General features: G+C 40.7%; 1 protein-coding gene across 2 annotated transcripts in view; it reads right to left on the bottom strand.

Annotated features, from left to right (window-relative positions):
• HSD17B12 (hydroxysteroid 17-beta dehydrogenase 12) overlaps window positions 1-15,971 on the bottom strand; it is a 152,068-nt gene that overhangs the window by 50,617 nt on the left and 85,480 nt on the right. For both annotated transcript variants that reach the window (XM_067557584.1, XM_067557586.1), the window contains one exon: window positions 1,114-1,224. In XM_067557584.1, coding sequence (XP_067413685.1) covers window positions 1,114-1,224 — 111 coding nt within the window. The remainder of the gene's footprint in view (window positions 1-1,113; window positions 1,225-15,971) is intronic.

Genomic DNA, 15,971 nt, shown 5'->3' with positions numbered 1-15,971 from the left:
TGAAAAATGGAGCTAACCAATATGACCACAACACAACAGAAACCTGAACCTCTGGAAGCAGTCAACAACTTGATGCCATATCCTAGCTATTAAGCTTCAACCACTCTGTAACTAAAAGTTAATAGCATTGCTGCAGGACTCAACTGTTATTCTGAACACAAAGAACAGAAAAACTAAACACTTCATTTAATTAGAATGGGGGGTTTTGAATAAATACAGAAGTATTTTCAGTGCTGATGTGTGATCACAGATGCACCATTACTCCCGAGTCCTACTGAAGGTATTTATATAGCAACAAAAGTGTGCTATGAGTACACAAAGTAAGATCATTAACCTCTGACTTAAGACTCATTTGCCACCTTATGTCTTATGAAAATAAGTTAGACAGGTTGAAATTAGCTGGCTTCTATTACAGATTCATGATATTAACTGGATGATTGCAGAAAGTAATCAGAAGGCAAGAGGAGAAGATACCAGTCCCTCTGATTAAGGCCAGATAGGATAAAATACTACTCATCATCGTGGGTAGCTCTATCCTGGGAAGATAATATCCACCCAACAGAGACCTGAGGAGGCAGCAGCTTGTGCTTTTTTTTTTTTTTTAAATATATAAAATACAAAGACATCCACCCCCCCCCCCCCACTTTGTCACCTTCTGTAGTTTATCCTGCCGACAAGCTGAATTGAACTGGTTTAACGATATTTAGGTTCATAATTTTGGGATCTGGTTAGCCTCCAAGCTACTAGTAGGTCAGGTTGCAGGGTATTTAAAGTATTAAGGGCACTCAGAGCCTAAAGTGAGCTTTTAGTAATATTAATCAAAATAAAGCATCCAAAAATGCATCATCATAAGCACCCTGATTCAGAAAAGAACTTAAGTACAGGAGTAAATGCTGTCCTGAATAGGGATGCTTTTAGGAATCAGAGTCATAATAAGCAATATCTAGAATGCATTCACTTAACTTTTTTCAGCTCAGCCATATCCACAGCCTTTGAAGGCTGGTTTCAATAAACTTTAATACTGGGGGGAAGGGGAGGGAGCAAACTAAAAGGGATAGCTAGACAAAAGTCTCCACCATGGAAAAAAAATCTAGAAACAGGTCAGATACAAACCTAAAACACCAATCTCAAGGCCTTCCAGTGCTGTTTTAATTCTACTGTAAATATCTTCTCTCTCACCGAAGTCAGCAGCAATGATTTTTGTTTCCACCTTGAATTTCCCTTCTGAAAATAACAAAGACACAAAAAGAAGTTGAACAACAGTTAAGTTAAAGCAGTTGGCTATTCCAATTTTAAAATATGAAGGATACTTATGTCATTATCGTTTAGGACAAATTATTATATTGTTAGTTCAAAACATTGTTATACAGTGTCACATTCATTTGTTCAGGGCTAGTGTTGGCGGTTTGGATTTATGAATAAACTTTCAGAGTACTGTTAAAAAATTTTCAACTCTTTAAAGACACAGTGAACTAGTCTCTCATCACAAGAGCCTCAAAAGATTCAGCACCTTCTGTTCATGGGGGTCCAGGGAGCCAACAAATTACACAGGTTCATACAGCCACACACAAAATCCAAAAGTCAGAAGTAAATTTCATGTATCTGTTACATGAAGGGAGTTGAAGTACAATGGTATCAGGGACCCCATCTTCAAATATTTATGCAGTTTAAGTGGCTCACTAACATTTGCAAAAGGTAATTTGGTACAGAAGATGCTCCAACTCAAGTGCGAGCAGATTCCTGTTGCCGTGCATGTCCACCCCTAGCTGATACCTTTGATGTTTAAGAAATCAAGGGGCCAGAAGAGCACAGAAGAAAGGAAGTAGGAAAAAAGGGTATAACTACAGTTACACAATGCCAACGGAATCATTCAACATAGTGTCTCTTGTAGCATGGTGAAACAAATTACATTGTTATAATTTCTGACGTTTTATTCAAGATTTAAAGGATAAAATGTCTCTGTAGCCTAATTCTGTTTCTATCAAGTTTAATTAATTACATTAGATAAAAATCAGCACAATGCCTTCTTGGACATTAGCAAAATACAAGGCGGTGGTTTAAATTGGGGGGAGTGGGGGAGCACTCTTTAAGGGGTCCTTAAGTAATGAATGCATATTTTTAAGAATGGTTGTGGAAAAATTGTTTTAAATCATTCACAAAAATGGTGTCAATTTAAATGGAAAGGAATCATTCACAAAAAGATCAGAAGCAGCCACATTCCCATGATGCTCTCTTCTATTCAAGAAAAAAACAGCAGCTCCCATGATTCTGTTGTCCATTCATGCAGAATCATGAATCTACTGCACTCAGTGGTTTGCTTGCTACTTCTTTTTTCTAATATCCCTAATGGCAGACAACTATTTCCCCCCTCTTCATCTTTCATGAACAGCTGCATTGTTCAAAAATCCCCAGGGAGATGTTGCTATGTAAAATGACAACGTAAACAGCATTAAGCCCCTACTGCAGTAGCAGTCTTGTGATCGCGTCAGAAGAAAATCAAGTTCAACATCTTTTTACTGAGGGGGTGGGTAGGTGAAGAGATTCTATTTTGAACACATCTGTTCAAATGTTAAAAACATACACATGTGAAATCCTACCAGACACTGAATTGAGAAAGCAGTGTATCAAATGTGGACAAGTCGATTAGACGGATGAAGCAGCAAAACAGGACTTTACTGCACATGTGCAATATTTATTGTTCTACAGTATTTTAAGCAATTTTCATTGGCATTAAGGGGCTCTATGAAATGCACATTATTTAAACAAGACAGACACCTCATCATCACATGGTTCACTTCTTAAAATTCCTCCAAGTATTTTTCATTAGGTTTTGTTTAGCAATACTTAGTTGATGGGTTTTTTTTTTTTAAAAAAAGGTTTATAAAAGCATAGAAAGATACTGAATGACAAAAAAGGTAAGCAAAAAGGTTAAACCTAATGCTGGAGATAGTTATGAAGTTCCATATCACTGATGGTAGCTTTTCCATTCAATCTGTCTTCAAAGTTTATGAAAATTAGCAAGTCCTTAAAGACATGAATTTAAAATTATTAAACTACGCAGCTATAACTAATGTGCATCATCTTCTATAATGTGAAACAAGAAGTAAAGAAAGCCATAAGAAACGCTACAATGAAAATAGTAAAGTTAATATCTGCAGTAAAAATGGCTTTGGTATTGTAATTTATGTTCTGTTCAACAGGTGCATTCAAGGTCACATCATTACCCAACTCAAGACAAATATTTAAGATGGGGTCAAAAAATTTAAGGTTTTTTAAAATTTTATTTTCTCTCTCTCTCTTTCAACACTATCCTATTAAGATGGTATTACCTCTTAAAAGGAGACTCAGTTAATACCCAGTAAGCCAGTACTTCAGCAGCCCACAAACAGCTTGTAACAAATACAGGTGTTTTGAATAGCAGAAGCAGACTTCAAACACTAGTGGATTCACACTTAGTAGCCCTAAATACTTCAATCCCTTAGGCAGTCCTTGTACTAAATCTCCTGAATCTCAATACATTCTCTCTCCACTTCCTCAGTGATACCTACAATCAACTTTTCCATTCCATCCCTACTGGTGCAACGTTGGTTTATGTTTGGTCACCTCACATCTTGGTGATAGCAACTTTTTACCCCTTGGCCTCCCCACTTCTCACCCCTCTGAATCTTCCAGGCTGCCAAAAAGCTGATCCCAAAATCTTCCTTTGATCACCACCAATCCTTCTGAAAAAAAAAGTGGAAACTAGGTCAAATTAAAAAAGATTAATATAAATAAACACATATGTAGGGACAAAATTAGAAAGGCCAAGGCACAAAATGAGATTAAAATAGCTAGAGACACAGGGTAACAAGAAAACATTCTATAAATACATTAGAAGCAAGAGGAAGACCAAGGGCAGGGTAGGCCCATTACTGAATGAGGGGGAAAAAAACAGAAAATGTGGAAATGGCAGAAGCGCTAAATGACTTTTTTGTTTCAGTTTTCACCAAAAAGTTTAGTAGCAATTGGACATCTAATTTAATGAATGGCGGTGAAAATGAGGTAGGATTAGTGACTAAAATAGGGAAAAAACAAGTTAAAAATTACTAAGACAAATTGTATGTCTTCAGGTCACCAGAAACACATCCTACAATACTTAAGGAACTGACTGAGGAGACATCTAAGCTATTAGCGATTATCTTCAAAAAGTCATGGAAGATGGGATTGATTCCAGTGGACTGGAAAAGGACAGATATATTGCCAATCCATAAATAGGGGAATAAGGACAACCGAGAAATTACAGCCCAGTCAGCTTAACTTCAGTACCAAGAAAGATAATGGAGCAAATAATTAAGCAATCAATTTGCAAACACCTAGAAGATAATAAGGTGATAAATAACAGAAAGCATGGATTTGTCAAGAACAAATCATGTCAAACCAACCTGATAGCTTTCTTTGACAGGGTAACAAGCCTAGCAGATGGGGGAGGGGGTCTGGAACGGTATAGGTGGTATATCTTGACTTCAGTAAAGCTTTTGATATGGTCTTGCATGACCGTCTCAAACAAACTAAGGAAACACAACCTAGATGGAGCTACAAGATGGGTACATATCTGGTTGGAAAACAATTCACAGAGAGTCATCAGTGGTTCCGAGTCAAGCTGGAAAGGCATATCAAGTGGGTCCTGCAGGGATCAGTTCTGGATCTGGTTCTGTTTAATATTTTCATCAATGATTTAGATAATGGCACAGAGTACACTTATGAAGTTTGCAGATGATACCAAACTAGGCAGAGTTGCAAGTGCTTTGGAGGATAGGATTAAAATTTCAAAATGATCTGGATAAACCGGAGAAATGGTCCAAAATGAATAGGATGAAATTCAATATGGACAAATGCAAAGTACTCCACTTAGGAAGGAACGATCCGTTGAGCACACACAAAAAATGGGAAATGGCTGCCGAGAAGGAATACTGAGGAAACGGATCTGGGGGTCACAGTGGATCACAAGGGAAATATGAGTCAACAGTGCAACCACTGTTGCAAAAAAGCAAAAATAATTGTGGGATGTATTATTAGGAGTGTTGTAAACAAGACACAAGAATTAATTCTTCTGCACTACTCCATGCTGTTTAGACCTCAACTTGATGATTGTGTCCACTTCTGGGTGCCACATTTCAGGAAAGTTGTGGACAAAGTGGAGAAGTCCAGAGAAGAGCAACAAAAATGATTAAAGGTCTAGAAAAGATGACCTATTAGGGAGGATTGAAAAAATTGGGTTTGTTTAGTCTGGAGAAGAGAAGACAGAAGAGAGGGGGCGGAGAGGGAAGAGAATGGGAGATGGATGTGTTAACAGTTTTCAAATACATAAAAGGTTGTTACATGGAGAAGGGAGAAAAATTGTTCTCTAACCTTTGACAGGTTAAGAAGCAATGGACTTAAATTGCAGCAAAGGTGGTTTAGGTGGGACTTTAGGAAGAACTTCCTAACTGTCAGGGTAGTTAAACAGTGGAATAAATTGCCTAGGGAGGTTGTGGAATCTGTCTAATTTACTCTTAAAAATCTCCAATGACAAACACCTATCAGAAATTATCTAGATAATATTTAGTTTTGCCTTAAGTGCAGGGGACTGGACTAGAAGACCTCTTGATGTCCCTTCTAGTCCTACAATTCCATGAAAGTCCTTCACTGGCTTCTAATTTGCTTCTGCAAGGAATTCAGGCTGCTTGTTTGCTCCTTCTAGGTTCTTCACAACTTCAACCCCACCTACATCTCCATGTCACCCATGCATGAACCTTACTTGGATATACGCAAACACGAAAATTCAGGTCTAGTTTAAATCCAGGTACTAAAGTATTCCATTATTTTTGTCATGTCAGCATATTTCAAAAATGCATATTATCTCAAGGTTCTCTTCCATTGCTAGATATGCTAATTCATCTATTTCTGCTTGTAATCTGTTGCATTTGTGACATAGATATTTGCAGTTTCTTCTTAAGAGTGTGTTCATGTATATTTAACTATTTTCCTACATACTTCTTTGTAGACTGTGCCTATGTGCGGCTCTCAATCTGTCCCTGTTCCAGGGTCATTATAACTAGACCTATTTTTTTTTAAATCAGGTACAGAATCTCCTTTTTAATATCCCTATCCAATCTCTGTCTGCTGCAAATGCTCTTCAGCAGCTATAGGCTTATCTGTCCCATACTACCAACTTGTAGTTTTAATCTCTCCCCGAAACCTTGACAGTCTTCATACTAGAAATTTAGAAGTGGAATCAAAGGCTGGGGGTGGAGGGGTTGGGGAGAGGATTTGTTAAGGAGGACCTCTTTCTATAGGGTCCATTTGTATAAGGTCTCCTGTCTCCTAAAATGTTTTCTGGTGCCTAAAAAATTACAAGTCATTTACACCATCTTCTCATTCACACATATGACCCTGAAGGTCTTGTCATCTACTCAGCCACAGGAGCATTTTAGAAAAAGCTAGAAATGTTACTGTTATCTTGTCCTCCTCTTCTTCCATACCTCTAATTTGTCAATTGCATTCATCTGTTGTGTTATATTAAACCCATGGACTGTGAACTGCCTGGGAACAGAAATTGTTTTTGTACAGTGCCCAACAATCCTAATCCTTGACTGGGGCATCAAGGAGCTAATGAAATGCAAAAAAACCAAAACCAAAACAAAATATCCAACACCCCACTCCCAAATTAAACATTATTCTTAATGGCTAAATTTAGTTTCTAGGGCTTCTTTTTACACCCATGGCAGCAAGCCACCAAATGACTCAGCCACAGCATAGTCACCTTAGGAAGTAAATTGAGAGTACTTCCTGATCCCAATCATAAGAAAAAGCACTTCCTTTTTTGCATTAGAAATACTGCTATGAAACATTAAGGTCTGCGCCCACTTCTCTGGCTACCAGACAGCTTATTGTCTAAACGATGAAAGCTACACACAAAAACATTAATTTCTGAACCACTTAGTAAAGGAACTGATTTACAGGAAATGGAAAAACATCCCAAACATCTGCTACCTCAATATAACAAAATAGGATTCAAACTTTTTTTTTAAATCAATAATCAGTTCTGTAGACCACTTATTGCTTTAAAGAAACTACACAAACACACACAGCCAAGTATTTTAATTAAGAGATACCATCTAGTGCCTGGCTATGGTGCAATACACTCCCACATGGCTTAATGCCAGCTGTGGAACAGCAACACTAATGCTGCTGCCCTAATTGAAGATGCAGACTAAAACACATTAATTTGGCTGGTCCATGTAATAGCAGGTATGCTAGTATTTCCACCAAAATGCCTACCAAGTTACAGATTTTTCAATACAATTCTACAGCACAGTACTGGTAACCTAAGGAATAAACAGAAGTTTAAATAAATTATAGTTGATAGAACAGTTCAGTCTGTGCTTGTTTTGCAACAGAAGGCTCCACGTAGGGATGTCATACTGTATCAGTTTCAGCACATAACATAATGAGATGCCTGGGTAAGATTTAAGAGAGACCTTCCTATGTTAAATTTAGAAGGTACATATATTTTGGTCAAGTACCATACAGTATTTTTGGTTTCATTTCTTGCCATTGGAATCTATTGTATACACAGCATTGCCATATATATAACCCTAGCTAGACATATCACCTAAACTGATAACTTTTTAAGAAGACAGTTTGCATCAAAAGGGTAAGAAATGTTTTTCAATGCAGACTACGTAAGTGAGAAAGATGTAGGGTATGTCTACACACAGAGCTAGGGGTGTGATTCCCCGCACAGACAGACAGACAGAGAGATTCTCATCAAGCTCGAGTGCTAAAAATAGCAACACAGCTAGGGTAGTATGGGCAGTGGAGAGCAGTGACACAAGCTAGCCAACTCAAGTACAAATCCGCCTGAATCCCATTGCTCACAACTGCCCATACTACATTACTACTTTGAGCATACTAGCTTGATGAGAGCTAGCGCAAGTATGTCTGTGTCAGCTGGGAATCAGACCCCCTAGCTCCAAGTTTACACATACCCTTAGTGTTAACATGAGCAGTATAACAATTGTTCTAAAATATGTATAAGGAGTTTAGATGCTCTCTGCAATTTTCTGTATAACTAGTTATTTAGAGCCAATACCTTTTGAAAGTTGAAGTTAGATTTTTATTAATTAATTTCTCACTTCTCACTCAACTTTCAAATAAATACTCATGACTTAAAAACACATTTTATTCCAAAGAGCCACAGGCCCTTGAGCCCTATTGGAAATATAAGTTGTTACAATGTGAACAGTTCTTGTACACCATTTACTTATTTTTTTATTATGCGTGTATATATACACACACACACTTGCTATACCCCAAAATTCCATTAATGTGTCAGTTATGGACATAAAACTTTTTTGAAAACTAGCTTTTAATGTCTTACATCAGCAAAAAGACAAGAATTTCACAGTAATTTGTAGATTAATGAACATCCGCATACACCACCTTGTATCAAAAGGCCTTACAAACAATAACCCAATTCCTGTGCCCCAGACTAAGCTTTCATAAAAATAAAAATGCTTACCACCCCTTATAATAACAAATATAAGTGAAAATATAAAGTGTAAATTTATTAAGTTTGTCTGCCGGAGTCTATAAATAGCCTGTAACAATAGCTCTGCATATGAATGTCCTCTATTCATCCCAATGCCTGTTAAGTCATTATCATGCTTCAAAGTAAAGTGTCACCATAGTTATTTCAGCTGATCAAAGAATACAAGAATCATATTACAAGGATCTGCACAATCTGATCCATGCCTCATTGGCATATCAAGTGAACCAAGTATGCTCCATAGTTAAAGGCTAGGCATAGTCCACTACTTCCCTTTCTATCCCCATTTAATCCTATGGATGTTGCAAATATGACCCAAAACTTATGTATGAATCTTCTGGTTTTAGTGACTTTTTAAAATATAGCACCACTTAAAAATGTCAAATTTTGCACACATAAATTTGCATATACTCACATAAGTGGCTTAGGGAAATGCTTTAGCTCTTTTGCAAGTAGTCTTTTCTGGAAGATTACAGCTTCCAGTTATCACCATTTGGTGGTTTGTGACAGACAACATTACAAATTCCCCTCTTCTCCTCCACCCCAACATAATTTTAACTGCCCCTCTAAGGTGTTTTTAGCTATCACGTTACTGCTTCCAGATAGCTTCTTCATGCTAATTAATGTCTATTTTTAGTTTGATTACGTCTGAAAGGACACATCACATCCAATGCCCTTTAATTATTCCTTCTTACCTTTTGTACTATTGTCTGCTTGCTAGACTGTATAAAACTGTACATGCATTTAAAACCAGAATTCTAAAAGCAATTATTTTGATTAAAATGGACACCATCAACTTGAAAAAAATATTCCTCTGTCTGAAAATTTGGTACCTACCATTGTTATAAGTAACACCTGTGATTAACAAAAGGGGGCATTCAGTATACTTGGTGTATTTGATTTTGAGAGTCAATTTCAGAATCGCCATGAAGAATCAGCTAAGCAAGGCAAACCCTATCTGAAAAGACTTTCAGAAACAAAAGGAGAAGAATATATTTTAAGGAATTGTTTAAGCAGTGTAACCTTTTTTCCCTAATTAAAAAAAAAAACAAAAAAAAAACCCAGTCAATTTTTAAAAGTTAATCAATTTTATGAGACAGCTGAAAGTGTCCTTTAAAAAAAAAAAAATCTTACACCATGCTTTAAAAGGCTTAGTTTACTTTTTGAAGCTATTTAACCAGCATTTGCCAAGTGCCATACAACATCTGTATTTTGCATTTGTTTACTATGCTACATCAGAAAGGAGGTGGTGTGTCTACTGTACTAAAAAAAATGCACGTTTGGAACATCTTGCTAGGTTACCCTCAAAGATCTAGCAGCTTTTTTTCCTGTAAATTTCAATATAGAAACCATTTTTTCAGAGCAAGAATTTGACAGCAATGCTTTGTTAGTCTTTTATTACTAGCACTACATAGCAATTGTGCAAGACCAGCAAATAGAAAGCATCATTTCAGTTTGGATATTTCTGTTAAAGTACACAACTTGTTAGGTGAAAGTGGACAATACTGTAGCTATATATTGATGCTTTTATACAAGCCAACTTGATACACAAAGTGATGTAGACCTTAGTTATTTACCATTTGCTGATTGTTTACAAACACTGCTTTTCCTAGGCCTCAGCGACCTTCACCTCTACAATCACAGAACCAGAAAGGAAAGAAAGGAAAGTTTTCCATGCAGCCTATGAAGGTTCCAAAGGCCCAGAAATACTCATCTACCCAACTTTAACATCAAACCAAACAGCAAAGGATAAGTGCAGGATCTGCCCAGCTTCTCTCCTTGCTCTCTAACGAGATTGCCTTCAACTACTCCAGGACACCAGTCCACAACAGCCTCCCCAACAACCAGAGTCAGGACCAATATGGACATAATTTCCAGAGCAGCCTATAAAAGGCTTCTTTCCCAGAAGAGACACCCCCTTTAATCAGAAATACCTTACTGCTGAAGCAGAAAAAGCAGCATACAGACCCTTCAGCCTCCTGAAGTCACAATGGACATTCACATTCAGAATTCTGGAGACTAAGAAGTCTGTTCCAAATCACATATCTGACCCTCCCATCCAAACTTTTATTTCCTACTCTGTAGCTGAAGTGCTGGCCACCAGACAGGCTGTTTTAATTGATATGTGGCTCCAAGGGGAAGGAGAGGGGGGACCCATCAACCCAAATAGTACTATAGTCTGGTCCCAAGAAGGAGGGGTTCTCTAATTAGTAGAAAAACTGGAACTCTCTCTCTCAGAGGAATCTAGTCACCATGGGTTGTGAAAATATGGTGTGGCCTTGGTTTAGAGAGCGATTTACAGCTATCACTGCTGTGTGTTCTTTTTTGAATTAATGGACAGTCCAGATTGCTTCACATCAAGTAATTGTCCAGTATCACTGGAATTGGAGCCATCAACTCTGAAAGCTAGTTGAGCTGCTGAGATAGAAAATCTCTTTCATTTGGCCTTGTATGTCAGTTTGGTCAAAGGTTTCCTGCTTTGAAGTATGATGTTTTGAACCTTAGTTGAGTCAACTTCTATTTCTAGATATCATCGAGCTAGCATCCAAGCTGACCAATAATATGATACTGGGTTCAAGTGTAGGATCCGGACTTTGATCTGTGAAAGCAAGTTGGGTGGAATCAGTAAGATGATTGATGGATGTGCTGGCCCAGCCCAGGGCTATCATGATGTGATCTGCATCCTGCCTCTGCTTCCTCAAAGCCCTGGATATCATGAGTATGAAGAGAAAGGCACACAGTAATTCTGGAGTCCACAGGATAAGGAAGCATCTGTCAGAGTGGGCTTGCATGCCTTCTGGAGCAAAATGTTCAACATTTGTTGTGACATGCTGCAAATAGGCCTAACTTTTGGAAACCCCATCAAAGATGCTGAGGATTTAAGTTTTTAAGGGACTAATTCATGGTTTTCAGAAAAATCTCTACTAAGTTGGTCTGCCAGGGTGTTCCATGGACCAGGTAGGTGGAAAGAAATTGGTGTGATGTGATAACGGATTCCCCAATCACAAAGCTGAACGGCTTCTTGACAGAATGGAGAGGATCTTGACATCCTCCATCTGTTGATATACAGCATTGCTGTGGTGTCTGTCAGCACTTGGACTGTTAAGCTCCAAAGATGCAGGAAAGCTTGCATGCCTAGTCATATAACCTGAGCTCTAGAATGTTTATGAATAGGATGGCCTCCTGAGGAGACCGTATCCCTTAAATTTTCAGCTGGTCAAGATGCACGTCCCCATCCCTGCTTGGAGGCTTTTGTCACTAAAGACTTAAGGGAAAGGGAACTCAGCTGCACTCCTTAAATGGTTCTGCCCAGGAATTTAATGAGGATAGGGTGTCTTGAGTAATCATGACCAGGAAATCCACGCTGTGCCTGTTGGGTAGAGATACCTTTTCAGGAAATGCAGAATTAAAGGTAAGGGTGATGGTATATTAATGATGAGGTAGACTGTACAGAAATTAGAAGTCATGGAATAGATAAAACCAAGTCTGTTTGGGTCAAAATCACTTTGGGAAAGAAAGCTACCAAAGATTCCCCTGGAATAGTGCTTGGGGTATGCTACAGACCCCCAAGATCCAATTTGGATATGGATAGTGACCTCTAATGTTTTTAATTAAATAAATACTACTCAGAATTGTGTGATTATGGGAGACTAACTTCCCAGATGTAGATTGGAGGACAAGAGCTATTAATAATAGTAGAGACCAGATTTTCCAGGATGTGATAGCTGACAGATTTCTTCACCAAACAGTTGCTAAACCTACAAGACGGGATGGCATTTTAGATTTTGTATTGGTGAGTAGTGAGGATCTCATAGAAGAACTGGTTGTAGAGGCTTGGGTTCAAGTGATTATGAGCCAATTCAGCTTAAACTAAATGGAAGTGTAGCCGGGAGGGGTGGTCCCCCTCTGAGGAGGACCCAGAGAGGGAGCCAGACCCACCCTGGCTGAGAGAAGCCTGCCCCAGGGAAACACCTGGCCGGAAGCCAGAGGGCGGGACTAGGCCTTTAAAGGTCCCAGGGGCCCCACCTGACCGGAAGCAGGGGGGCGGAGCTAGGCCTTTAAGAGTCAGGCCGGCGAGCTCAGTTGGCAGGAGGCGGCCGAAGCGGAAGGAGGAGAGCTCCGGAGGAGAGCTCCTAGCCGAGGCCGGGCCGGGGAGCCGGGCTGAGAGGGAGTGGCCGGCCTTAAACCCAGACTGGGGCTCGACCGAGGCCTCCCCCAGGTACCCTACGGCCTGGGAGTTGGAGGGACCGCCAGAGACCCCCTCGGCCTGGGAGCCGGAGGAAGGCCCGTCGGGGCTCCCAGCAGACTACGAGCCGGAGGAGAACCCCCCGGAGACACCCGGGGCCTGGGAGACCGCACCAGACCTGCCAGAGCAGTGCCGAGCCTGGGACCCCGAGGACCTACCGGCCCTGCCCAAGGCCTGGGGACCGCAGGACCTGGAGGAGCTACCCTTCGAGGATGAGCCCATGGAGCTCCCTGAGCTGCCGCCCGTGGACGAGGAGGGACTAGCAGGTCTACCGAACCTCAGCGACCCAGAGGAGGCAGGTACCGGAGGTTTTGGGGAGGAAGAAGCCCAGGGATCGCCACAGGTTAGTGGCCGTAGACTGCTTGCCCTGAAAAGGGGCACAAGACTGCTCCCGGTGGGAGGTAGCCGGGAGGGGTGGTCCACCTCTGAGGAGGACCCAGAGAGGGGAAAACCCGGACGCTGCTCCCTGGTTCCAGGGGCACGTCCACAGGAAGGATAAACAAAAAAGTTCTGCAACTAGGGTCCTTGATTTCAAAAGGGCAAACTATAAAAAATTAAGGGAATTAGTTGGGGAATTGGACTGGACTGAAAAACTCAAGGATCTGAATGTAGAGGAGGCTTGGAATTACTTTGAAGCTACATCTACACTGATGGCAGCAAATTAGCTGCCGTCAGATCAATTTATCCGGATTGATTGAGGAAGGGGAGACCTGCTAAATCGACCCGGAAATCAACGCTACTAATCCACTTCCACCAGGTGGAGTAATGCTGCATTGATGGCAGGGCACTTCCCGTCAGCGTAGCGAACTGAGGACACCATGGTAAGTAGAAGTTAGGAAGTTGACGGGAGATACGCAAGCTACTCTATGTAGCTTGTGTATCCCCCGTTGACTGCCGCCGAATTTGGCAGCAAGTGTAGATATAGTCTGAGTCAAAGCTGCAAAAGCTATCTGAAACCTAAATCCCAAGGAAAGGGAAAAAATTCATAGGGAAAGGTTGCTGACCATGCTGGATGTGCAAGTATCTCAAACAGGCGCTCTTTTTTCTCTTAGTAACCCATAAGAAATGAAAGATGGAAGGATCAGCAAGGAAAGCTACCTCTTGGAGGTCAGAAAGTAAAGGGAAAAAATAAGAACAGCTTTCCAAGAGGAGCAGTGGGAGCAAAAACGTAACTGGCTCCAAGACTGAACTTGATAAGTGTATGGAGGCGATGGTATGATGGGACTGCCTACAATGGCATGTAGCCAGATCTGCGACTGCTAGTAGCAAATATCCCCAACAACCAGTGATGGCATACTAAAGTGAGGAAGGCTCTGTTGAGTCTGGCCAAAATGCTCAGTCCAATTGATGGCCATATTTGAGGTCAGGAAGGCCCACCCCCTTTCCCTCAAAGTCAGATTGGCAGAGACCAAGGATTTTTCACCTTCCTCTGCAGAATGGGGCCCAGGTCACTTGCAAGGTTTAAACTAATATAAGTGGTGGATTCTCTTTAATTTGAAGTCTTTAAATCATGATTTGACAATTTCAGTAACTCAGCCAGAAGTTATGGGTTTATTACAGTAGGTGAGTGAGGTTCTGTGGCCTGCAATGTGCAGGAGGTCAGACTAGATGATCATGATGGTGCCTTCTGGCCTTAAATCTATGAGGTCCAATGATGGACATGCAAGTGTTATTCCGAACTTCTCTATCTTCATTAGCCTGTTGAGGAGCCTTAAATCTAGGATGAGTTTCCACTCTTCTTTTTTGGAACCAGGAAGTACCTGGAATAAAACCCCTTCCCTCTGTGTTGTACAGGAACTGGTTCTATAGCACCTAAGTTCAGGAAAGAGTCTATTTCCCACTTTAGAAGGTGCTCTTGAGAGGGGTCCCTGAAGAGGACAGGGCAGGGGTTAGAATGGAGGGAGGGAAGTAATATGGATGGAGTATCCTGCTGATATGATCTCCAAAACCCACTTATCTGGACTAATATGCTCCCAAGCTTGTTGGAAGCGAGAAAGGTGATTCCCAAAGTGAGGAAGTCACATCAACCATTGCAGCTAGGAAGGAGAAGGGGGGGGAAGATAACTCAGAACCTCAACCACCCCATCAAAACTGGTGTTTTGATGATGAGAGTTGTGAAGTCCATGCCTGTGTAGCAGGCCACTCTCTTTTCTGGAACCTCTGACTCTCTCTTTGGGGTCATAAGGTCTCTTGGAACTCAAAATTTGAGCAGGATGAGATCTCTGAGCTGAGACTTACTATATTTTCTTTTATGCACAGGTGTATAAATTCCCAGAGAGCACAAAGTGGCCCTAGAATCTTTTAACATATGCAGAGACTTATCTGTATTCTCCACAAACAATTTTAAGCTGTCGAAAGAGGACTGTATTCTGGACATTCTTAGGAAATCCTGGAAGTTCAAGCCAGGAAGCCCTTCTCATAACAACCACTGTTGAAACAGAGTGAGCAGCTGTGTCAGCGACATCCAGAGAAGCCTGAAGAGATGTTCTGGCAAGGAGCTGACCCTCTAAGTACTGCCTAGAAACCTAGATGTTATTAGTACAGAGAATGGATCAGTACAGAAAAAAGGGGAGTCAGGTATTTCTGCTACTGCAAGGTCCTGTGAAAATCTTAACTCCTGTAGTGCTGACATGGTAGCTGGTACCGAGGTGGCAGCCTGAGCAGAGGTGACTATCACAGAGGGAGAAGACAGCACAATAGTCTTTATGCACTCCAAGGAGTGTCCATTAACTGTTAATCTGGTCTTCTGCAGTACCGAAATGCTAGGTACCAATGGCCTGGCTGAATCTACCGTTACCAACTTAGAAGAGGTAGTCTTCTCCTTGATCCTCGATGGTATCGAAAATCTTCCTGAGCCGGAACCTTTACATTCCTTGGGTTTATTGGTGCCTGAGGAACCTGCAGTCTGCTGGGTACCAAGTTGCAAACCAGCAGGCGTCTAAAGCAGTTGTCTCAATTGGCACCCACGGTGGTTTTTTTTTTTTTTTTTTTTTTTTTGAGGTAGATTCCCTAGCTGAGCAACCCAAGCTCCATTTCCTAGGGTCTTTTTGAGAGCATTCTTGAGTCTTCTTCTTGGAAGCTCTTGGGGAGTGCTGTGCCAAAACGGTTGAGGCAGTTGGGCAGTCGACTTGTTTGAAGACTGTTTGAAGACTGATG

The sequence above is a fragment of the Emydura macquarii genome, unplaced genomic scaffold (assembly GCF_026122565.2).
Source record: "Emydura macquarii macquarii isolate MOO-44397 ecotype Brisbane River unplaced genomic scaffold, CSIRO-AGI_Emac_v2 contig_1876, whole genome shotgun sequence".
NCBI classification, from domain to species: Eukaryota; Metazoa; Chordata; order Testudines; family Chelidae; genus Emydura; species Emydura macquarii.
Note: the sequence above shows the minus strand (reverse complement) of the source record. Positions and strands in the feature narration are given on the sequence as shown.